The sequence below is a fragment of the Oreochromis aureus genome, linkage group 7 (assembly GCF_013358895.1).
Source record: "Oreochromis aureus strain Israel breed Guangdong linkage group 7, ZZ_aureus, whole genome shotgun sequence".
In the NCBI taxonomy this organism is placed as follows: Eukaryota; Metazoa; Chordata; class Actinopteri; order Cichliformes; family Cichlidae; genus Oreochromis; species Oreochromis aureus.
The window spans coordinates 55,759,656-55,783,155 of record NC_052948.1 but is presented as its reverse complement, the minus strand read 5'-3'; the positions used below and the strand labels follow the sequence as shown (position 1 = coordinate 55,783,155).

The 23,500-nt window shown below is 41.4% G+C and overlaps 2 protein-coding genes across 11 annotated transcripts in view; one reads left to right on the top strand and one right to left on the bottom strand.

Moving 5' to 3' along the window:
* LOC116319160 (ras-specific guanine nucleotide-releasing factor RalGPS1) overlaps positions 1 to 23,500 on the top strand; it is a 99,296-nt gene that overhangs the window by 44,023 nt on the left and 31,773 nt on the right. The window lies entirely within an intron of this gene.
* On the bottom strand, positions 100 to 21,951 carry LOC116319168 (angiopoietin-related protein 2-like). The gene is made up of 5 exons (XM_031738412.2): positions 21,172 to 21,951; positions 16,779 to 17,708; positions 3,683 to 3,876; positions 2,925 to 3,195; positions 100 to 753 (listed from the first exon to the last, which is right to left on the bottom strand). The coding sequence occupies exons 2-5, from the start codon at positions 17,671 to 17,673 to the stop codon at positions 554 to 556; spliced, it is 1,560 nt and encodes a 519-aa protein (XP_031594272.1). The 5' UTR covers positions 17,674 to 17,708; positions 21,172 to 21,951; the 3' UTR covers positions 100 to 553.

Here is a 23,500-nt window from a genome sequence, read left to right as displayed (position 1 = left end):
CCAACATCCATTCCAGACATATAAGTATACTTTTTCTTTTTTGTTCAAAACAGCTCAAATTCCACTGGGCACATCGGAAGAATCAAGGAAAACATTATGTCAAAGAGCACATATTTTTTATACTTAACGAGTATTACAAATGCCATTAATATTGAGAAGTACAAGTTTTTTTTGCCAGCAATCAAGACATTAACATTTCAGTTACATTGATATGCAACTGTGGATTTTGTTCTGATGGGAAAAAAAAACCTTTAAACACTACATCAGTAACAGCCTGCATTGAGAAAGGAATGCAGGCATCATCTTACATTCATTACATGCAAGGTTGTATGCTTTTTATTTGTGTGCAGTATAACTTTATGAGCGCAAGAACATGAATAAAAGCGTTACATGTAGGACAAATGAAATGAAAAAGTTCTGCCACGTCTTGGCATTGTGAATGTATAACAACCAAAAGAAGCTTTGAAATTCAACCAATGGTGCCTGGTCTTGTGATACAGAATCCCTTTGGTGGAAACATCTTGTTAAATATAAGTTTCAACATACTGAGCAATTATTGGAAGGTATTTCCATTTTGTCTTATCATCATGGTCACTTTTTTTAGAGAATAAGCTCCTCCTCTGAACTCAGCCCAGTAGACCCCATCCTGATAGCGGCTGCGGTAATGCCCACCTTTGTACCACACACCGTTCAGATTGGAATGAGCACAGGCATTATACCACCATCCTCCCTTCTGATAGTGGGCACAATTCCCTGGAAACACAAATAACACAAGCAAATAAGACCAATTGGTATGTACACTAAATAAAACAACTAGCAGCCTAATGGCTTTAAATATGATAAAGAAAATTAAGAAAGTTTCAGTTTTTTCAAAAGTCCATTAGCGTTGAAAGCAAACTGATGTTTCCATGCACTATTAAATTCTTGATTTTCCTCCACCATTTTTTTGGATTTGGAATACATAGCTTGAAGATTTAAAGATGAGCCATTTATGTGTATATTTCAATTCCATCCACCACAATTGAAGTAAAAATTTTAAAAGTTTCTTTTTTTTCAAATTGTGAATAGAAAAACACATACACAGGAAAAGAAGAAACAAGTGATCATGGGACAATTATCGACAGATTCAAATATAATAATGATTATTGCACAAAAAGTTAAAATCCAAGAAATTGGAAAGGATTACTGATACCTCATTCAAAAAAGTTTGAATAGATACAAGACCAGAATATGTTTAGATGTTTAGTTTAGATTTCTGTTTCGGCATTATAAAGAAGCAATTTATGTTTTTCCAACAAAAGTCTTTCGAGTCCAGGAATTTCTAGATGATGGCTGTACTTTCCAGACAGATTGCCAAACCTTAACGGGTATTCCAATATTTAGTTCCTTTTCCCATCGTTCTTTGAATATCTATAAAATTCCAGTTATTTCCAGGCGGTATGTTTGAAATAAGGTTTTAAAATCGCAGTTCCCAGTGTTTGGGGAGCTTACATATGGAGGTAATCTCTAAAGAAAACCATTGGTAGAACCTGCTGTCTTGTACTGCTGGTGGAAAGTCAGGTTTATATGTTGGCCGCCTAAACAATTTTGCCTCATCCAATAGTTACAGGTTTTTACTAAGTCTTCCCATATTTACCCATTCCTTGGATGCCTTAATTTCTTTATCAACACAACCAGACATTGACTGTAATGGTTATGTACTGTAGAATGTTCTTTCATTGGCTTCATAATACGGACTACACAAACATAAAAGTGACAGTAACTGAGCAGATAAGTAATAAAGGCAGAGCCCTACCCCCATCTCCTCAGGCAGTAACGGGGTAGAGAATTTCACTTTTGCTTTCTTATTATTCCAAATGAATCGTGAGATATTTTTATTCCAACCACTTGTTTTGGACCATTTTCTTCTTAGTCTGAGCTGCTTGGAGGATTCTATTCTTTGACTACATATCGAATAAACCGGACCACTACATAGCAAGGAGGTGCGCTTGGAGGCCCTGTGCGAGGACCCCTTGTACTTGTTCTATTCCTAGGTCTCACTCTCGGTTTAGCATGCTGTTTTCAACCAGCTCTGACTTAATTAGATTTTCAAAAAAAGTTACAGTGGCAGTGCAATCTGCACCCTCTGGAATACCGTAATCATCATGTTCATCATGATCATATTACATCAGGAACCATCTTCGAGGTCAGACACTTTGCTCATCTTTACCTTTGGCTTCTGAGAAGCCGTGAGAGAGCATTCTTCACTCCAATATTCCACCGCTCTGTCCATGTCCCCCTCTATTTCTCCAATTTGTTTTTCAGTTCCTTCGATGTGATGCACACTTTCTTGTATTTTCCGGTTGAACTCTGCTGTGAGTTCATCCTTCTTCTTTTTTTTTTTTTTTTACATCTTCACATAACTTAATGCGGAATTCAGCAGGGTCTTTCCCCACAGTCACAGCTTCCTTCAATGTTTCTTGAATTGTTATTAGAGTGTCGCTTTCTTTAAGACTGCCATGTTGGGCTTCCCGTTTAAAATTTTGTACATAATGACACTGTCCATAAAAGGACATCTTTCATATTCATCAATTTTCATATTCCTTTTTTCTCACAGAGAGCCTCTGGAGATGGGAAAAAGAGGTACAGGTCTGAAATTCCTGTTCTAGAAATACCACCATAGAAAAATTGTGTACCTCAAGACAAACCTGTGGTTTGGGGAAAGAGATTGAAGATCCTAATTGGAGTGTATAACAAAGCAATAAGCAAAAAGCAATTGTTGTATCCAGTACTTCCTGGATAAGTGGATGTCCCTGCAAACCAGTCTACAAGAGTGTAGAAACTATTAAGAGTTATTAGTAACTACTAATAACAACTGTAGAATGTGTGAAAAAGAAATCTACTAGAAGGTGTGATCACCTTGTCTTTTACGGGAATCCACTTACCTGCGTAGACGTCATGGTCCCTATCCAGTGTGGTAAAGTGCTTTCCATTGTGCCAGGTTAAAGAGTCTCCAGCATTGCCGTGGTATTGGCCCAGTCGTAGCCTGTAGAAATCTGCTTCTGACTCTACACGAAAGCTAGCATATTCTGCAAAGGTCTTCCGACCAGTCCAGTCTTCCAGCGTCACTAAAAGCTTGTAGGTGCCCTGGTTTGTCAGCCAAAAGATGTTGTCTAGGCCCAACCAGTATTCACCATCAATGTTTCCAAAACCTTGCTGTGGAAGGAGAGAGACACTGAATTGGTCAGGTATAAAGTACATGAACGAGCACATGGATTAAGTCAGAAGAGAGGCCTCTTCTCTCCAACTGTGAGCATCTAATTGGCTTAAAGTGCTTTGATGACTTATCAGTGTTGCATTAGAGGAATTGTTGGCTTGGAAATACTTATGTGCCTTTATCTTGAGACTGAGAAGAGAACTCGGCTGACTTTAGGTCACAAGATGACTTTATACATTTATATTTTTGTATTATCGAGCACCATTCATGACTACATGGAAACACAGCATGCTTGTAACATTCTTGGATCACTGTGTTGGCAGCAGCACTGAGAATTTTGAGACCACTGGAACTGATTTCTTATCTGCTGTTGTGATCTCTTTATTTCAGTTTACTGAGTTTTTCTTACAATTACAATTTTCTTACTTACTAGACAGCACATAGAACCTCATAAGTACAATCTTCGATGCTACTATAACTTATTACCTTGTAAGTGTCCCAGTTCCTAAAAAAGTTGACAGAGCCATCCTGACGTCTCTGAATAACGGTCCAGCCACCAGGGTCTTGTCTCTGGTCACACCAGACCTGCATAAGTTGATTGCTTTTGTCTGGTTTTAAGAGGTACATTCCACTGGTGGTATATCCACTCTCCAGAGCCTCCAGACAATCTCTGAAAGGTCCTGTAGAAGGCAGAAAATGAAGGGTGTGTGATCATCATAGGCTCATTTTTAGTGACATGCTGGCTTCATCATTATTATAGTTTTAACAACCTGTGCACACAACACACATGGAGACATGAAGTGTAATAGAAAAATATACAGATGGAGGGTTCCTGGAAAAGTGAGTCACTCCTGATCACGTGTTGTCTCTGCGAAATATGACAAATGCTTTCCAGTCTGTTTGCTGCTGGCAAGAGTAAACAGTACTGTGGGCAAAACCTTCTTTGTTGTCACAGCACACACATGGGAACACAGACATCTATTCTTAAATTATATCTCACTTTTTGTCCTCTGTGGAATGATGGAAAGTATTACACAAAATTAGTGGAATTCTCTTTATTGTATTAAAGACAGAACCTAAAAGAGCCCGTGATCTATGAGCAACCACTTGGCAACCATCCATCCATTATCTTCTGCTTATCCAGTTCAGGGTCACAGGGTGGCTGGAACCTATCTGAGCTGTCTTAGGGCGAGAAGCAGGATACACCCTGAACAGATCGCCAGTCTGTTGCAGAGCTAACACATAGACAGACAAGCACTTACATTCACAACTATGGTCAGTTTACAATTATCAATTAACCTAACCCCACTAACTGCATGTCTTTGGACTGTGGGCTGAAGCCGGAGTACCCGAAGACAACCCACGCAAATACGGAAGAACATGCAAACTCCCAACAGAAAGATCCTTGCTTGATGGTGGAATTAAACTCAGGACCTTGTTGCCGTGAAGCAACAGTGCTAAACACTGCACCACTGCAACCATTGGTAGGAAAAAACCCTTACTTTTACACAGGATTCACCCTCCAACAGAACTCACTTTAGGTAGGGGAACTCCTGCCACCCACTAGGGGCAAAAGAAGAGAGGGGAAAATAACTGCAAAAAAATGTCAGTTAGGAATAAACACTGAGTAGAGTAGGGTGGCTGTATCTGAAAATCAGTAAGAGGTGAAATTTGCTCAGTCAAATGCCATTCAGACCTATCACCCACTAAAAACATTTAGCATATATGAAATGAAGTCCTACATTAAGTGAGAATGGGAAACATTCTTCTTTAAAATTACAGCAACTGGTTTCTTTAGTTCCCATACACTTAGAGAGTATTAAAAGAAGACGTTATATTACACACATTACATTTTTTCTTTACATTTTACACAACATGGTAACTTGTATATAAACCAATGACCGTAGAAAATGTGGACAACCTAACATCTCCCCAACAATGAAGCCAAAATGTGTCTGTTATCCCCTGGTGTCTGGCTGCAATATAGGTCATAAACCCCGCCGCCTCCATATTAGCGGATGGGACTGGGGTCAAATTAAACAAAAAGTTTTCCTCAGACAAATTTTTTCCCAAAGATGCATTCTGCCGTTATTAGTAGTCTTCATCACCGATTTGTGTTCAAGCGGTCTTTTCTCATAAGTTGTATTCTAATTACCAACTACATGATGTGAATTTGGGGTGCAACATCATCATGATAGCTTTGATGGTAGCTGCTTTCTTGGAGAAACTTCTGTATCTCTGTTTGGGAATGGTAGATAGACGGGGGTGCTATAAGGAGGTCCAGTGTTCATTTTCCAAAACCACAAGTGAGTATTTTAAACTGACGACGTAAGGTGTTCTGCAATAACCTGGACTAACAGAGAGAAGGACCCAAGGCCCTGGCGCACTTTTTCAGTAAGTTAAATGTGTTTGTAAGCTAATCTGTAATCAACGTCCTTAGCTAGCTAGCTAAGATGAGCAATCAGCTGTTGGGGAAAGCCATGTTTAGTAGCTAAATCTGTGCACACGAATGAATATACCCTCTGAACCTGAAAGTTCACTAAAGTCAGTGTTATATTTCTGTTATTAGATGTGCTGCTCAGACTGTACTGAATTGAAGGATGTTCAGACCATTAGCTGAAGATGAGGCACTGAAACGGTTTATATGAGAAACAGAACAGGAACACCAAATTTTAAAAAAAGCTAATTTTTCAGCACAACTCTATATATTTATTTATAGATTTTTTTTTTTTTTTTTTTTTTTTACAGAGTTTGGTTCAAATATTGAGGTTAAAAAAATTATCTGAATTAATCCTGAATGAGGTATTGTACATTTGCAGTACACTGTACATCTTACATCCTTTGAGAGAAATAATATAGAGAGCATTAATATATGTTGTACAGTGCTCAGGCAGCAGCTCAAAAACTGCATACCTCTATATCTTTCTCTATTTTCTTGCAGGTAAAAAGGACTGGAAACCTGCTCCATCATCTCATCTTTGCAGATCACCTTTTAAAAAGCACAAACAACTTAAAGGTAAAAATGTCTGGATAGTCTGGAAATAAGGCTTTTTTTATTTAATATTTGAGGGATAAACTTCAAATTTCAGAGTGTGTGATGATTCTGTTCTCTTTGTGATTACAGGAGCTGCCCTCAGATTCAGTCCACAGCACCACCCAGTGACAACAGACAAATCATCCTATATGTTTGTCCTTTGTAATAACTCAAAGTACAAAGGCTAAAGTACCTTATGATACACTGTCAGTGAAAACTGCAGCTGTATTATTGATAAAGTTAAAGGCAAAAAGTCAAAGGGATTCATGATCCATGTAACTGGTGTCACTATATAAGAGCATAAATAGTAACTCATTTTGGTGTTTAAGAAGGTGCTGATCTCAGACCTGCACAGCTTCTGCTTTTAACACTGAATGTAGTTACAGTGGCTTGCAAAAGTATTCGGCCCCCTTGAACTTTCCCAAATTTCGTCACATTACAGCCACAAACATGAATCAGTTTTATTGGAATTCCATGTGAAAGACCAATACAAAGTGGTGTACATGTGAGAAGTGGAACGAAAATCATACATGATTCCAAACATTTTTTACAGATAAATAACTGAACAGTGGGGTGTGCGTAATTATTCAGCCCCCTTTGGTCTGAGTGCAGCCAGTTGCCCATAGACATTGCCTGATGAGTGCTAATGACTAAATAGACTGCACCTGTGTGTAATCTAATGTCAGTACAAATACCGCTGCTCTGTGACGGCCTCAGAGGTTGTCTAAGAGAATATTGGGAGCAACTGCAACATGAGGTCCAAAGAACACACCAGACAGGTCAGGGATAAAGTTATTGAGAAATTTAAAGCAGGCTTAGGCTACAAAAAGATTTCCCAAGTCTTGAACATCCCACAGAGCACTGTTCAAGCGATCATTCAGAAATGGAAGGAGTATGGCACAACTGTAAACCTACCAAGACAAGGCCGTCCACCTAAACTCACAGGCCGAACAAGGAGAGCGCTGATCAGAAATGCAGCCAAGAGGCCCATGGTGACTCTGGACGAGCTGCAGAGATCTACAGCTCAGGTGGGGGAATCTGTCCATAGGACAACTATTAGTCGTGCACTGCACAAAGTTGGCCTTTATGGAAGAGTGGCACGAAGAAAGCCATTGTTAACAGAAAACCATAAGAAGTCCCGTTTGCAGTTTGCCACAAGCCATGTGGGGGACACAGCAAACATGTGGAAGAAGGTGCTCTGGTCAGATGAGACCAAAATGGAACTTTTTGGCCAAAATGCAAAACGCTATGTGTGGCGGAAAACTAACACTGCACATCACTCTGAACACACCATCCCCACTGTCACATATGGTGGTGGCAGCATCATACTCTGGGGGTGCTTCTCTTCAGCAGGGACAGGGAAGCTGGTCAGAGTTGATGGGAAGATGGATGGAGCCAAATACAGGGCAATCTTGGAAGAAAACCTCTTGGAGTCTGCAAAAGACTTGAGACTGGGGCGGAGGTTCACCTTCCAGCAGGACAACGACTCTAAACATAAAGCCAGGGCAACAATGGAATGGTTTAAAACAAAACATATCCATGTGTTAGAATGGCCCAGTCAAAGTCCAGATCTAAATCCAATCGAGAATCTGTGGCAAGATCTGAAAACTGCTGTTCACAAACGCTGTCCATCTAATCCGACTGAGCTGGAGCTGTTTTGCAAAGAAGAATGGGCAAGGATTTCAGTCTCTAGATGTGCAAAGCTGGTAGAGACATACCCTAAAAGACTGGCAGCTGTAACTGCAGCAAAAGGTGGTTCTATAAAGTATTGACTCAGGGGGCTGAATAATTACGCACACCCCACTTTGCAGTTATTTATTTGTAAAAAATGTTTGGAATCATGTATGATTTTCGTTCCACTTCTCACGTGTACACAACTTTGTATTGGTCTTTCACGTGGAATTCCAATAAAACTGATTCATGTTTGTGGCTGTAATGTGACAAAGTGTGGAAAGTTCAAGGGGGCCGAATACTTTTGCAAGCCACTGTAGCTGCATGAAGAGAACATGATATTTTCTCTGATAGCATTAAATAAAACCTGATGAAGGTCAAACGTCTTTACTTGTATGTTGAACTAAAAAATTTAATCTAGAATTCTTTCACACTGTGTTTTGCTAATAGTGTGTTATTTACTAAAAGGTATTCAGTCATTCATACCAGAGTAAGCAGAAAGAATAATATATATTTTAACCTCCTAAGACCCGAACTCTTCCACGACATGCTTTTTTAATTTCTCTTTGATATTTGGTTAATGTAAAAACAAAGAATTACCAGATTTTTTTTTTTTTACCTTATTTTTGTTTTTAAGAAAAATAAGAGCCACATATGAGGATATTTGTTTAAAATTTTGATAGAACAGTAGCAGTATAATGTCCTCGTAAGTGGATATCAGGCCCATGTAGAGCAAAATTGAGTATTTTGGTCTAAATAACCCAAAATGTAATGTCCACATATGTGGACGGCAGGTCCTAGGAGGTTAAATATTCAGTCCTGTGGAAAGTTCAATATAATATCATTATGTAAAAGTCCAGAGTCTCTGTGCTTTATCTTAGGATGATGCGAGTGTTTCTAACATTACAGAAAGCAAAGGTCACTATCACACTGTTCATGAAATGCTGGGTTTGTTTATACAGGGGAGGTCTGAGGAAGATTTCTATTTAGGATTTCTGAATGATAAATAATTAAATTGCACAATACTGTAAAACAGTCATGTAGAATGCTTTTTAACATGAAATTTGTGGTCCCAAAATGACAAAAATGCCATTTTGATTCAGCTTTAATGCTGGATTGAGAAAATATGAGTAGTTGTACCACAAAAATATAAGTAGGTTGTCCTTTCTAAATGGAACAAAACATTGGAGTTTGATAGTTTTTCTAGAAATTATTATAATACTAATGTCAAATTATCATTTTTTTAGAATGTTTTCTGCTCCACCATCTTCAAATTACATAAATTTGTAGGTTTATACAGTACATTTTATACACTTTATAAAGTGATTGCTGTATAAGCAGTTACTGTATTTTCCGGACTACAAAGGGCACCTGAATATTAGCCGCACAAGCTAAAATCAGAGGAAAATCCTGTTTTGTACATACATTAGCCGCACCTGACTAAAAGCCGCAGGTGTTTTAATGTTTACTTACCATATGTAAGAGAATATGCACAAAGGGGATTGTCAGGAAAGAGATGGCTGTTTGGGAACACATCCCTTTTATTAATATTTTGAAAAACAAGTTACCGGTATATATTTGCATAACTTTTTACGTATATGTACAAGTACCGGTAATTAGAAGTACGAAACATGTACTGTGCTTTATAAACGAGTAACAAATGTAGTGTATAACAATAACCTACAGCACACCAGAAAAATAGATTCGGCCTACCTTTTAGGCTCAGGTGCAGTAACACGGCTTTAACAAGAAGAAAAGTCATTCACCACCATCTTTCTCTTCTTCCTGCGCACTAAAACCACCAAAGTCCTCTTCTCCGGTGTCGGAAAGGAACAGGCTCAGGATGGCTTCGTCATCCACTCTCCACTTCTCTCCTTCGTTGTCGCTTTCAAAACCAAAGAAATCCTCGTTGTCAGTATCGGAGTCGAACACCCTCTGAAGGGCTGTGGCGGTGTCCTCCTCTCCATCACGCAGTAGTCCAGCCCTTCGAAATCCGTTGGTGATCGTGGATGTTTTCACACTTCTCCACGCTGTCAGAATCCACTGGCAGACTTGGGCAAAACTTGCTTTTCGCATGCGACCAGTTTTGGTGAATGATTTATCGCCGCTCGTCATCCACGCCTCCCACTGAACGCGTAGTGCTACTTTGAACGCACGATTCACACTGATGTCGAGTGGCTGCAGGTGCTTCGTTGTGCCTCCAGGAATCACACCTGGAATCGAGTTTGTGCTCTTAATGGCTGCTTTCACAGAATCTGTGATATGGGCCCTCATGCTGTCCAAAACAAGCAACGCTTTTTTTTGGCGAAAGAATCCTCCAGGTCGCTTCCCATAGCACTCTTGCAGCCACTCCTTCATTACGCTTTCCATCATCCACCCTTTCTTGTTGACTTTAACAGAGATGCCGCTCGGGATCTCTTCTCTTGGCATAGTCATCCGCTTAAAAATCACCATTGGCGAAAGTTTAAACCCTGATGCTGTGCAGCCCAGCACACAAGTGAAATTCGTTCTCTCATGGCCAGTGGTTCTCACCGTGATGGTTGATTCACCTTGCTTGTTAAATTTTCTATCTTCTTTTTGTTGGCGACTGTTTTGACTTTCAGTCGGTGTCACGGCGAGTGAGAAGAGCCGTGTGGAAAAGGTAAGGAAGGATCCAAACGCAGGCAGGCGTGAAGATGGTAATAAACTCAAAATACTGGGTCCAAACAGTATTTTGAGCAAGAGCGTCCAAACAGACCAAAAAACACAAGAAAACAGCTCAAGAACACAGGAAAACACATCAAAAAATGAAACCAAACTAAAGCTCAACAAGAGTCCACGAACAGTTCAGGGGGTCGACACGGAGGTCGGCCATACAGGAGCCAAAACAGGTCAGGGGCCCGGCCATGCACACGGCAACGGGCAGACAGTTCAGGGGGCCGACCGTGCACACAGCAACGGCGGCGACGGGCAAACAGTTCAGGAGGCCGACCGTGCACACGGCAGCGGGCAAACAGTTCTGGAGGCCAACCGTGCACATGGCAATGGCGGCGGCGCAGGTAAAACCAATCAGGAGGCCGACCACTTGGAAGGCAGTGGCGGCCACTGAGCAGATCCGGAGGTTGGCTGTGATGCCAGCAGCGGCGACGATCTCTCTCCGGAGGCCGGCCTCGACGGCCATAACGCCCAACTAGAGGCCTAGAAAGCGGCCAGCAGAGGCGAGGCGGAACAGGACGAGCTGGGTCCCATGACAGTGTGGCAACCGCAGGGCCAGACGTGGACGAGGCAGGGCCAGACGTGGACGAGGCAGGGCCAGACGAAGGCGGAGCAGGAGCTGGACCAGGCGAGGATGAAGACACGGAGGCCGGACCAGGCGTGGATGAAGACACGGAGGCCGGACCAGGCGTGGATGAAGACACGGAGGCCGGACCAGGCGGGGATGAAGACACGGAGGCCGGACCTGACGGCAGCGGGATGTCTGCGGAACCTGACGACGGCAGCGGGATGGCTGCGGAACCTGACGACGGCAGCGGGACGGCTGGAGGCGGAGATGCTGCAGGAGATGATGCTGCAGGAGATGATGCTGAAGTCGCGGGGAATAGTTCAGCAGGTGACGGCTGAACAGACTTCCCCGGACCGTCAGCTGACATGAGGATGTGCTGGCTGGGTCCTCCAGGACCCCCAGCAGACGAGGCGTGGTGCTGGGTGGGCTCCTTGGAACCTCCAGCTGACGACACTTGAGGCTGGACGGGCTCCTTGGAACCTCCAGCTGACGACACTTGAGGCTGGACGGGCTCCTTGGAACCTCCAGCTGACGACACGTGAGGCTGGACGGGCTCCTTGGAACCTCCAGCTGACGACACGTGAGGCTGGACGGGCTCCTTGGAACCTCCAGCTGACGACACGTGAGGCTGGACGGGCTCCTTGGAACCTCCAGCTGACGACACGTGAGGCTGGACGGGCTCCTTGGAACCTCCAGCTGACGACACTTGAGGCTGGACGGGCGACTCTGGCCCTCCAGCTGACAACACTTGAGGCTGGACGGGCGACTCTGGCCCTCCAGCTGACGACACTTGAAGGTGGCTGGGTTCACCTGAACCCCCAGCTAACGAAACTTGGGGCTGGCTGGGTTCTCCTGAACCCCCAGCTGATGAGACTTGGGGCTGGACGGGCGCCTCCGGCCCTCCAGCTGAGATAGACGACTGAATGGGTCCCTCTGATCCTCCAGCAGAGGACGGAGGCAGAAGCGCGAACTCACTGGAGCTCTCAGCAGGGGATGACGGCTGAGACTGCTCAGTAAAGTTCTCCAGTGAAGCTGCTGGTGCTGGCGTCTTGACCTCTAGGGGTCCAGAGTTGGCTGGTGACTGACACCCAGCCTCTGGGGAGGCCCTAGAGGGAGCAACTGTCTCTGAGATGGCCAGCTTAAGTGAACCAGCAGATGTTGTGGTGAAGTGTGTTCCCTGCTCGGAATGAAACAGTGAGGATGGCGGCTGAATGAATGAGTGGGCAGACAGCTGAGCTAGCGGCCACTGGACAACAGGTAGTGAGGTTAAGGATTGACCTACAGGGGGCAGAGATGATTGGAGTGGAGGCGTAACAGGTGATGGAATGGCTAACTGAACTGCGGGCAGCTGGGCTGCTGACTGAACTGCGGGCAGCTGGGCTGCTGACTGAACTGCGGGCAGCTGGGCTGCTGACTGAACTGCGGGCAGCTGGGCTGCTGACTGAACTGCGGGCAGTGTTACAGGCCGGGCATTTAACTGGGATGGAAGTGCGGATGGGACAATGGAGCGGACACGGTCATAAACTCGGAACGAGGGTTCAGAACAGGCAGTCTTAGAAACTGTGGCCATAGGTGAGATTGAGGAATCATTGTTATCCTCAGTCGAAACACAAAAGATAGCCCCAGAATAAACAGTCACAGAAGCAACAGAATCAACAAAGTGTCCCTTTCACTCACCACAGCCGGCTGCTTACATATCCCGACATCCAGCTGTGGAGTGCCGCGCCGGCGGCGCGAACGTCGCTTCCTCCTTGGAGACCGCTCCGACGGGCTGGGAAACTCCTCGTCCGGCGGGTCGGACGGCACGTCCTCCATTGAAGCGAGTGGGCGAGGCACTCGGCAAACGGCAAAACGGAGAACAACTAAACTACTGAGCATGAACAAGAACACGAACCTGGACATGAAAGAAGGAAGACGATAATGATGACGGCAGGGGACACACGGATGAAACATGGTGGATACACAGACGGACCAGCAACTACAATGACTAAAGACGTGACTCAAATACACACAGAGAAACACAGGGAGATTACACACAGGTGGTGGACACAGCTGGGAGTAATTAATGAGACGAGACAAGAGGTAAAACTGAACACACTCACATGAGACGCAGACCTTCACAATAAAACAGGAAACAAGAACACTACACCAAGACGCAGACCTGACACTGAGAGACAGACAGAGAATGACACATGGAACCTGAACTAAACTAAACGTGAGATACAACCGAGAACAATTCTTAAACACAAATAAACAGAAACATGAAACTCTAATAATAGACATCATCACAACAAGAGAACAAGAAAACAATCCCAGATGCAAAATAAACCAAAGCTTAATAAACTCAAAATACTGGGTCCAACGGACCCAGAACCGTGACAGTCGGATCTGCAAAGTTGAAACACCTCGTCCGTTTGCTCTCTGTGTGTGTTCACCCAGTCTTCAATACAGTCTTCAAGTTTGGGCCATCTGCTCTTATTTCCTCTGAAAGCTTTTTTCGTCTTTTTGGACTGAGCCAGTTCGTCACGCTGGCATCTCCAACGTCTCACCATGTATTCTTTTATACCAAGGGTACGTGCAGCAGCTCTATTTCCCTCGCTGAGAGCCAAATCGACTGCCTTTAATTTGAATGCTGCATCATAAGCATTTCTTTTGTTTGCCATACTGAGGGTTTGTGAATGAAAGCTTCCTTTGCTCCTGTAATACTCCTCTTGCTCTTGCTAATCAAGTTTGTTTTTCGCACTACTTCGTACGGCACTACATTGCCTGGCGGATGGACATGTGACCAACATACCACTCTTGTACCCAGATACTGTGTGTCTGATCACATGGCCTTCCGCCAGGCAACGTAGTGCCGTACAACAGCGGAACAACCAAAACAAATCCTCTTACGATATCACAAAAATCATGGACGATCCATAGAAAAGCCGCACCTGACTAAAAGCCGCAGGGTTCAAAGCTTGTGCAAAAAGTAGCGGCTTATAGCCTGAAAATTACGGTATATTTTTGATGGTAAATGGACTGGTTCTTATAAAGCGCTTTTCTACTCTGAGCACTCAAAGCTGTTTACACAACTTCCCTCATTCACCCATTCACACAAGCACTTTTCTCTCTGCTGTTTCTAAGTGCTTTCTATCTAACATTCACACCCCTCATCGGAGAGCAACATGGGGTTAGTATCTTGGCCAAGGATATTTGGCATGCAGACTGGAGCAGACTGGGATCAAACCACCAACCTTCCAGTTAGTAGATGACCTGCTCTGAGCTACCTGAGCTATTAATGATGTTGGTACAGTTTGAGATATTTGCACAATCCACCATGAGATTTGAATAAAAATAGCATTTTCTTCTTGTTGTGGGTAAGAACAAACTCAAGTATGTTGTTCTATTTGGAATATACTATCTAATTATATTTTTGCTCAACCCAGCATGAAAGTTGCAGGCGTGCTCAGCTTTTTTTTTCACATTTTAACTAGCCAATATCTAGACATTTTTTGATGTCTTAAATTACCGGTTCTGATTTGGGTTACAGATTTTAATACAGGGAGTGCAGAATTATTAGGCAAATGAGTATTTTGTCCACATCATCCTCTTCATGCATGTTGTCTTACTCCAAGCTGTATAGGCTCGAAAGCCTACTACCAATTAAGCATATTAGGTGATGTGCATCTCTGTAATGAGAAGGGGTGTGGTCTAATGACATCAACACCCTATATCAGGTGTGCATAATTATTAGGCAACTTCCTTTCCTTTGGCAAAATGGGTCAAAAGAAGGACTTGACAGGCTCAGAAAAGTCAAAAATAGTGAGATATCTTGCAGAGGGATGCAGCAGTCTTAAAATTGCAAAGCTTCTGAAGCGTGATCATCGAACAATCAAGCGTTTCATTCAAAATAGTCAACAGGGTCGCAAGAAGCGTGTGGAAAAACCAAGGCACAAAATAACTGCCCATGAACTGAGAAAAGTCAAGCGTGCAGCTGCCAATATGCCACTTGCCACCAGTTTGGCCATATTTCAGAGCTGCAACATCACTGGAGTGCCCAAAAGCACAAGGTGTGCAATACTCAGAGACATGGCCAAGGTAAGAAAGGCTGAAAGGCGACCACCACTGAACAAGACACACAAGCTGAAACGTCAAGACACTGGGCCAAGAAATATCTCAAGACTGATTTTTCTAAGGTTTTATGGACTGATGAAATGAGAGTGAGTCTTGATGGGCCAGATGGATGGGCCCGTGGCTGGATTGGTAAAGGGCAGAGAGCTCCAGTCCGACTCAGACGCCAGCAAGGTGGAGGTGGAGTACTGGTTTGGGCTGGTATCATCAAAGATGAGCTTGTGGGGCCTTTTCGGGTTGAGGATGGAGTCAAGCTCAACTCCCAGTCCTACTGCCAGTTTCTGGAAGACACCTTCTTCAAGCAGTGGTACAGGAAGAAGTCTGCATCCTTCAAGAAAAACATGATTTTCATGCAGGACAATGCTCCATCACACGCGTCCAAGTACTCCACAGCGTGGCTGGCAAGAACGGGTATAAAAGAAGAAAAACTAATGACATGGCCTCCTTGTTCACCTGATCTGAACCCCATTGAGAACCTGTGGTCCATCATCAAATGTGAGATTTACAAGGAGGAAAACAGTACACCTCTCTGAACAGTGTCTGGGAGGCTGTGGTTGCTGCTGCATAATGTTGATGGTGAACAGATCAAAACACTGACAGAATCCATGGATGGCAGGCTTTTGAGTGTCCTTGCAAAGAAAGGTGGCTATATTGGTCGCTGATTGTTTTTGTTTTGTTTTGAATGTCAGAAATGTATATTTGTGAATGTGGAGATGTTATATTGGTTTCACTGGTAAAAATAAATAATTGAAATGGGTATATATTTGTTTTTTGTTAAGTTGCCTAATAATTATGCACAGTAATAGTCACCTGCACACACAGATATCCCCTAAAATAGCTAAAACTAAAACAAACTAAAACTACTTCCAAAACATTCAGCTTTGATATTAATGAGTTTTTGGGTTCATTGAGAACATGGTTGTTGTTCAATAATAAAATTATTCCTCAAAAATACAACTTGCCTAATAATTCTGCACTCCCTGTATTGTAGGGTTTTTACCTTACAATATAAAGCATCTTGAGACAACTGCTATTGCAGTTTGGCACCATAAAAATAAAATTGTATTGAATTACATTGAATTCATATTGATTGTATGAAATACCTGACTTTCACCTTTAAAAGAATTTGAGATATTTATTATCAAACATTCCCTCAGACTGCAAAAAAAAGTTCAAAAGTGGGGACTAACAGACCATTTTTCAAAAAATATATATCTGTGTTGTATGATGCTAAAATTTAATAGCAACCATTATATATGTTTAAATGTTCTACCATAAAACCTTTATGCATATCATTCAAACAGAAGATGTTCTACAAATTGGCTAATATAAGATGAAATTACCCTATAGTAACCTAAACTATCTGACAGTTTTGTGAAAAGAAAATTTAGTTATTCAATAAATATGTCTCTGTTGGTATATTCTCAGTGAATGCGGGACTGCAAATGTTTGTTCAGTTAGAGACCTCAAAGGAAGATACAAACATTTTTAGCAGTACTTACCCGAGGGCTCATTTGTGAAGCTGTATGGTGCACCTGGCATTGTGGGCAGTGGATGTGGCAGTGCTCTGGCTTTCTGGTCACTTTGGATCTCATTATTCATGGGGTAGTTGGTGTAACGAGTGTAAGTGGGTGGATGGAAAGGTCTGTAGCCACCAGGAGACAATTCAGGTGTTTGTAAAGGAGGCTGGGAGATTGCAGGAGGTTGTGGCTGGAGACGACGGCTGGGCTCTTGAACCTTACTGTAAAAGTATCCTCCCTGCTTACACTGCTCTTCCAGCTGCTCCAGGAGAGCACTCTGGCTGCTTGCGAGGGCTGAAAGATGCTGGTACTTATGATCCAGGTCTCGGTACCGCCCAGCTAGCCTCCCCATCTCATTTGTGTGGTTGAGCACACGGGTCTCCAGCTGTGACACCTCCAGAGCATTGTCTCGTTTGTGGATAATCTCATGCAGCAGCTGCATGTAGAGCTGTGTAACTCTGGAGTTCATGTTGCGGCTCTCTTTACGCAATAGCTTGACTTCATTGATCACACCCCCATCAAGCTCTATTAGCAGTTGGAGTGCCTCAATCTCCTTTCGCTGCTTTTGCAACTCACTGTTGAGCAGCTCCAGTTCCTGCTTATTAATACGGTTTTGCAGCAAGGTCTCTGGCTCCTTGGAGTTCACACATATTGCCCCGTTGTTTTTCTGCTGAGGGACAATGAAGGTATAAGAACATTTATCTGTTTGGAAGGCACTGTAGTCAGCAACAGCCCTTTTTTGACGTTTTGGTACGTAGATAAACTCTCTCTCTAGGATGTCATTGCTGTTGTCAATTTCTAGCGTGTCTTCTTGGAGACCTGACTCTGGTCCAGAGAGCAACAGGAGACCCACCATTACCACCACAGGGAGAATCATAGCACAGTTCAGCTGCTCCCAGACCACGACAATTTCTAAAAGAGATGAAGCAGAGATGCTCAGCAAAGGTCTGTTTTCTTGCATCATTCATTGACCTGGTGTTACTCGTCGAAGAAATTTTTAGGCAATTACTTTATCACCACCTCTGTGTGCTCAGAAGCTCATACAGGCAGTGAATGTTTTTTCACAGCTCTGTCCCAGAAAGTGGCTGCCTATAATTTAAGCAAGGTAATGCCATCGAGAGTTAGATACCATATTTCTAAGATCTTTTGGGCTGAGTTCAACAACCTGAGTTTTATCTGAATTTAGAAGCATAAAATTAGAGGTCATCCAGGTCGTTATGTCGTTAAGACATTCCTGCAGTTTAAAAAATTGGTGTATTTTATTTGGCTTCATGGATAGAAAAATCTGGAAGTCATCTGCATAGTAGTGAAAATGTATATTATGCCTTCTATTTGTAGTGCTTAGGGGAAGTGTATGTAATATAAACACAACTGACCCTAGCACAGAACCCTGTGGAACTCCATAGTTAACCTTTATGTGTGAAGAAGACTTCCCATTTACATAACCACACTGAAGTCTGTTAGATACATATGGTTCAACCCATTACAGCGCAATACTTTTAATACCTACAGCATGCTCTAATCCATGTAATAAAATATAGTCAGCATTATAGTCTAGCAGGGATGAGCACAGAGATGAGTCCACTGTCAGAGGCCAAAAGAAGATCATTTGTAGCCTTCACTACCACCATTTCTGTACTGTGATGGGTTCTGAAACCTGACTTAAAATCTTCAAATAAACTTTTTCTCTGAAGATGATCAGTTTGGTGTTTTACAACTGCTCTTTCAAGAATTTTCAAAATAAAACAAAGGTAGTGCTTTAATTACGGCCAGTAACTTGCAAATCAACTAATATCTACTAAATTACACAGCAAGTCTTCTGCAGCTAGTTTACGCTAGGGTAAAATCAGAGAGGAGAGAGCAGGTTTATAACCAACCCATCAGTATTTGGTTGGTAAGTTTGCCAGAACAACAACCAGCTTCAGTCACTGCCTGCTGTATTTGCATGTACATATTTCATGGTCTAGGGTATGAACAAAAGATATTCACTAAATAGTATGTCTGGCTCAAAGTTGCCTTATTGCCTTATTATGAAATAGTGAAAACATTTACATTTACATTAGTATTTTAGTTAAAGTAAATGTTAAAGTTACACTTTAGTAGTTTAGTTAAAGATGTTCCCTGTATCCAGTCTAGGCTCCAACCTCATATAATGGAATATTGTATCTTTTTGTTTCTCTTGCCTTTTGCGATGAAAAATACTGTCACAGCTTTGGAATGTTCAATAACACAACATGAAACGCAGAGCCTCCCCTGACAGTTACACAAGACCATGTTATCTTGGGCTTTAGGATATGGTAGTTACTACATCATCTTTCTTTTTCATTTTTCTTTTTTTTAAAGTCCTGCCTCAGCCAGGTCAGTTCAGACACAGTTAGTGAGCTGTTTTTTCCCCATACAACAGAGGCCATAAGTACCATTACTTGGCCAAGATGACCTCAAGTAAGTTCAACATGTGAGTGGTCATAAATTTATTTCTGGCATGTTGCCTTATAGTTTTTTTTAGTTCTGTCTGGCTACAATCATAATATAAAAACTCTTTTTTTGGAATCTAAGTTTTGAGAGGCAGCTTCCTCTCATTCAATCCAGTACTTGTACCTGACCATTTTAAGAGATATGGTTATTTTGTTTTGTTTTATTGTGGTTTTTAGGCCACCTAACACTGACCTATGAGTCTTTTAATCATGAAAAACACCTAACCTGATTTGCACCAATGTAGTCTGCACTAAACACACAACTTATAAAACAAGTAGTCGTAAATTGTAACTTATTGTGACTGAGAAGCTGATGTATACAGAAGCAGACACTTATCCGTGTCTGTCATGCAAATCCACAAATGGTGTCAGCTGACATGTATGCAACCACACATTAAACACACTTAAGTGTAGTAGACATCAGAATCATTCGGTTGTAATAAATGTGTTTAGAAATAAATTTGTTAAAAGGGGATTTTAAATATCACATTACAGTTTGCATCCCAATGAAGCTTTACATTTGAGCTTTGTATTTCACACGTGCCTTTCTTTTTGACCTCAAAATATGTTATATCTTTAAAGCAAGTATTGTCAGGAGAAAGAAAATGTGCTGCCCAGTTAGTTTAATATAAATTAGTTAATTATACTGTACTATATATTATAAGCTAAAGTTATTTGTTTACAGTTATTTGCAAGTCAATACTTGTTATTCATTATCTTCTAATACATAATCCTTGTGTAATTAAAGTCAGCCGTCATAAACATTATACCCTTATCGACGTCAGAAATAGACATTATCAGGATAGTTAAAGACATTCAAAACCTTGGGGAGCTAGCCAACCAGTGCAGTAAGCTGCAGCCTATAGCTTGCACAGCTTGTCACATATTATCAGTAGTGTTTAAGGCACTCATGACCAAAAAACTTTTTCACTTGAAATTTATGACTAAACAGATTTTACTGAACAATGAAATTAATACTGGACCTGTACTTTATTCACATAAAAAATTCACATAAAAAATGAAAGAAAGTACTCAAAATGATGTCAAGTGTATTAAAGTTGGTTTAAACAGGACAAGAAAGTCTGAATTTTGAACTTGTATTTACTGGAACATCTTAAACGTCTCAAATTGTATTAAAAAGAAGAAATAATAATAAATAATTTAATACTATTACCTTTAAAGTAAAACACTGCCCAGAGATTGAACTGCCTTGGCTCTTGGAGAGCTTCTTAGAATTTTTAACACAAACATTTTTAAAGGCTGTTGATAGTTTGAAAGTCTGAGATAACTGTTTGAGGTTCAAGATGATCCTTTAGTGTAAAAGCTGAATGACTTGCAGGCTCCCTGAACCACAATGTGAAATGATTGCACACACTTTCTGCGAAGCAAATCTTTATTAAATATTGCAGTATAATGCATATTTACATTACTTTCAGTTAATTGAACAAGAAGACAAAGGTGTGGTAAAGTTTAGTGTCCATATTAGAATAAAGATTTTTCCACATGTGATCATATGCGCCTGAGACCCAGCATATTCATTTATGTCCTCTCTATTGGATGCACAAATCACAAAAACAGTTAAACTGAAAGATTTTTGTCCTCGGTTCTCAGGAGTATATAGAATGTGAACTAGCAGTTATGTGACAAAGCATTTCTGACAACATTATAGAGTAATGCAAAGTAATGTCATGAGCTGTGTAACATCTCTATTTTCTATAGATGTATTAGAGTTGAAGTAATGCATTACTTTTAAATAAAGCAGGAAATAACATTAACATAGATATAATTAGTAAAAAGGCAGAAGGGAAGGTAAACTGTGGGTTAAGTGTAAAATAAGGTTGAGCCACTTATTCAGTGTGTGTTGCATATGAAATGAAAATTAAGAGAATTTCCTCACTTACTTCCACTTGTTTATGTCTTTTCTCTCTTGCTTTGGTTTAAGATTTGACTCCAGGTCCTCAGAAGTCATTCACGTTTCCTCTGTTAGTCAGTAGAAGTTCTTGATATCATTTCTTACCTTCTGTCAGAATCAGATTTAAAGTTCACAAAGACAGTGGTCCAGTTGTAGTGATGTGATGATCTATACAGCGGCAACAAAGCCTTCCTTTCTAATTTCATGTGTTGCAGTGAAGGGATGAGTCTCAAACTCAAAGTTTGTGCCTACTCTGCAGACAAAATTTGTTTCTCTTCCTACTTCGTCTTCCTTCCATTACATATGAGACACAGTGTTGCTTGGAGTAATTAAGCTGTGAGGCATAGCGACTCCTCCTTCCCCTCCCCTTTGCAGCAAAAACATCATGGGGACACGAGACAGGATCGAAAAACCCTTTAATTCCTTATCCTCAGTAAGCCCCGCTGTCTTCCCTTTTTCCACTGTTCTTCAGTGATTGTGGAATTCCATCTGTGGGGAAGACTGGGAGATCATTCACAAATAACCATCTAACTTAACATGCATGTCTTTGGACTGTGGGCAGAAGCCCTCGCAGGCACAGGGAGAACACAGAGGGTCCAGCCAGCTGATTAATTTGATCCCCAAACCTTCTTGTTGTGAAATGATGGTAAACCACTGCAAAAGTCTTCAAAAAAAACAAAAACAAAAACTCCTTGAAGAGCTCCTTCACAAATAGTGTATTCTGTCCTTCTGTCTTTAAATGGGGGGATATCTGTGAAACTAAACAGTGACTGTCCATTCAAACAATTTGCCTGGAGGAGAGGTGGAAGCGTCTGGATACAGTTTGTTATGTTGTCATAGTAATTACTGGTTGCATAACATGTGAGAAACTTTCAACAAATAGTCAGTGACTCAGAGAATTTTTTTTAATTGCACAACATGCTCACAAACTTAAGCTGTAAGACATACTTTTATCTTTCCCTCGTAGTCATCTGATTGAGATGGTTTTTATTTAATTTGGTGAAACTCTAGAAGCTTTTGATTGTGCTTTTTGTTTATTTCCAGACCTTTACAGGGACATTCTCAGTGGCTTTGTATCATAATTGCATCTTCAGCTGTAACATTTCTCATTGTGGAGTTGGAGTCCTGTTTGAGAAGGACAGCAAAGATCCTAAGAGGCATTATGGTACAACAGCAATATTATTGCTATTATTATTTTACATTTTTGCTTTTAACACTACATTTATCTTAAGGAAAGGTAACAAATATGGAGATGACAAAGAAATGTAGTAAAATAATGTAATCATTAAAAACAACTTCCTGAATTTAAATTGGCTTCATCTGTTATGAACAGTAGCATTATATCCTGAGTGGCAGCTGCCCAACTACTGACTCAATGTGTTTGAATTCGCCAATGAGTGCTGGATGCTTTGACTAGGCTTTGCTGTGAGACAGGAAACAAGGCTGCACAGCTTTTTTAGACTGAGCACAGCTGAAACGCATTAAACTCATGTATCTATCAGTATGACATCATAGGCAAATATTTGTTAATCGTTTTGGTTGTTTTATGCAGCTGTAATATTAACAGTGGAACTGTCGGAACAGCTGATATCAAGTAGAGCCAGTGCATCTCAGTGGGGTTAGGCTGTAGCACTAAGAAAAATAGAAACCCAGAAAATTGTTTTATATTATATTCTTGTTTGAACTTCTATTTGTCTTCTTCGTGTCCTTGAAGAAGTTACTACTTTTGATTGTTCCATCCAACACTGATATGAGGTGCAAAGGATTCAGAGCCAGTACTGAGGCTTCATCCTATTAATTTCTTTCGTCATTACATGAGGAGATAAAATGCTAAAACACTGCCTGAGGTGTTACTCATTATTTCCAGTAGATTCCATGATCCTCTTCCATGTGCACACATCTTGTCAACTTAGTGTGTAATTGGTAATGATGAAGGTTCTTCCTCATCCATTTTAGTAGCCTGCAACAAGAGGCCCACTACCCCACACTCTGAAAGCACCCCTACACGACAAAGGGATGCAGCTGAATACTTTCTCCAAGTCCCATAACCACATGTAGACTAGTTGAGCAAATGTGAAGTTGAGGATATGGTGAACAAGCAACAAACGGTGTGATTGGTAGACAATCAGCTTTATAGGAAGTAAAGCAGCACAAGTATATGGCAGGCTGATGAAGATGAGAAAAAAATAATAATTACACCCCCCCACCCGCATTGCATGTTTTTGTCAGAATATTCCCAACTGCTTTTTTAATGGAGCCTGGGAATTTCAACAGATCATTTCTAAGCATACTAGTTGTCTTCAGAAAACATAATTATT

Bases quoted from the DNA above. Each gene is read 5' to 3' on its own strand.
- LOC116319168 (XM_031738412.2), bottom strand. From the start codon at position 17,673: ATGATTCTCCCTGTGGTGGTAATGGTGGGTCTCCTGTTGCTCTCTGGA. The intron at 3,877-16,778 runs GTAAGTACTGCT...TGCCTTCTACAG, and splicing joins CTTCACAAATGAGCCCTCGG to GACCTTTCAGAGATTGTCTG. The intron at 754-2,924 runs GTAAGTGGATTC...TTGTGTTTCCAG, and splicing joins GGACCATGACGTCTACGCAG to GGAATTGTGCCCACTATCAG.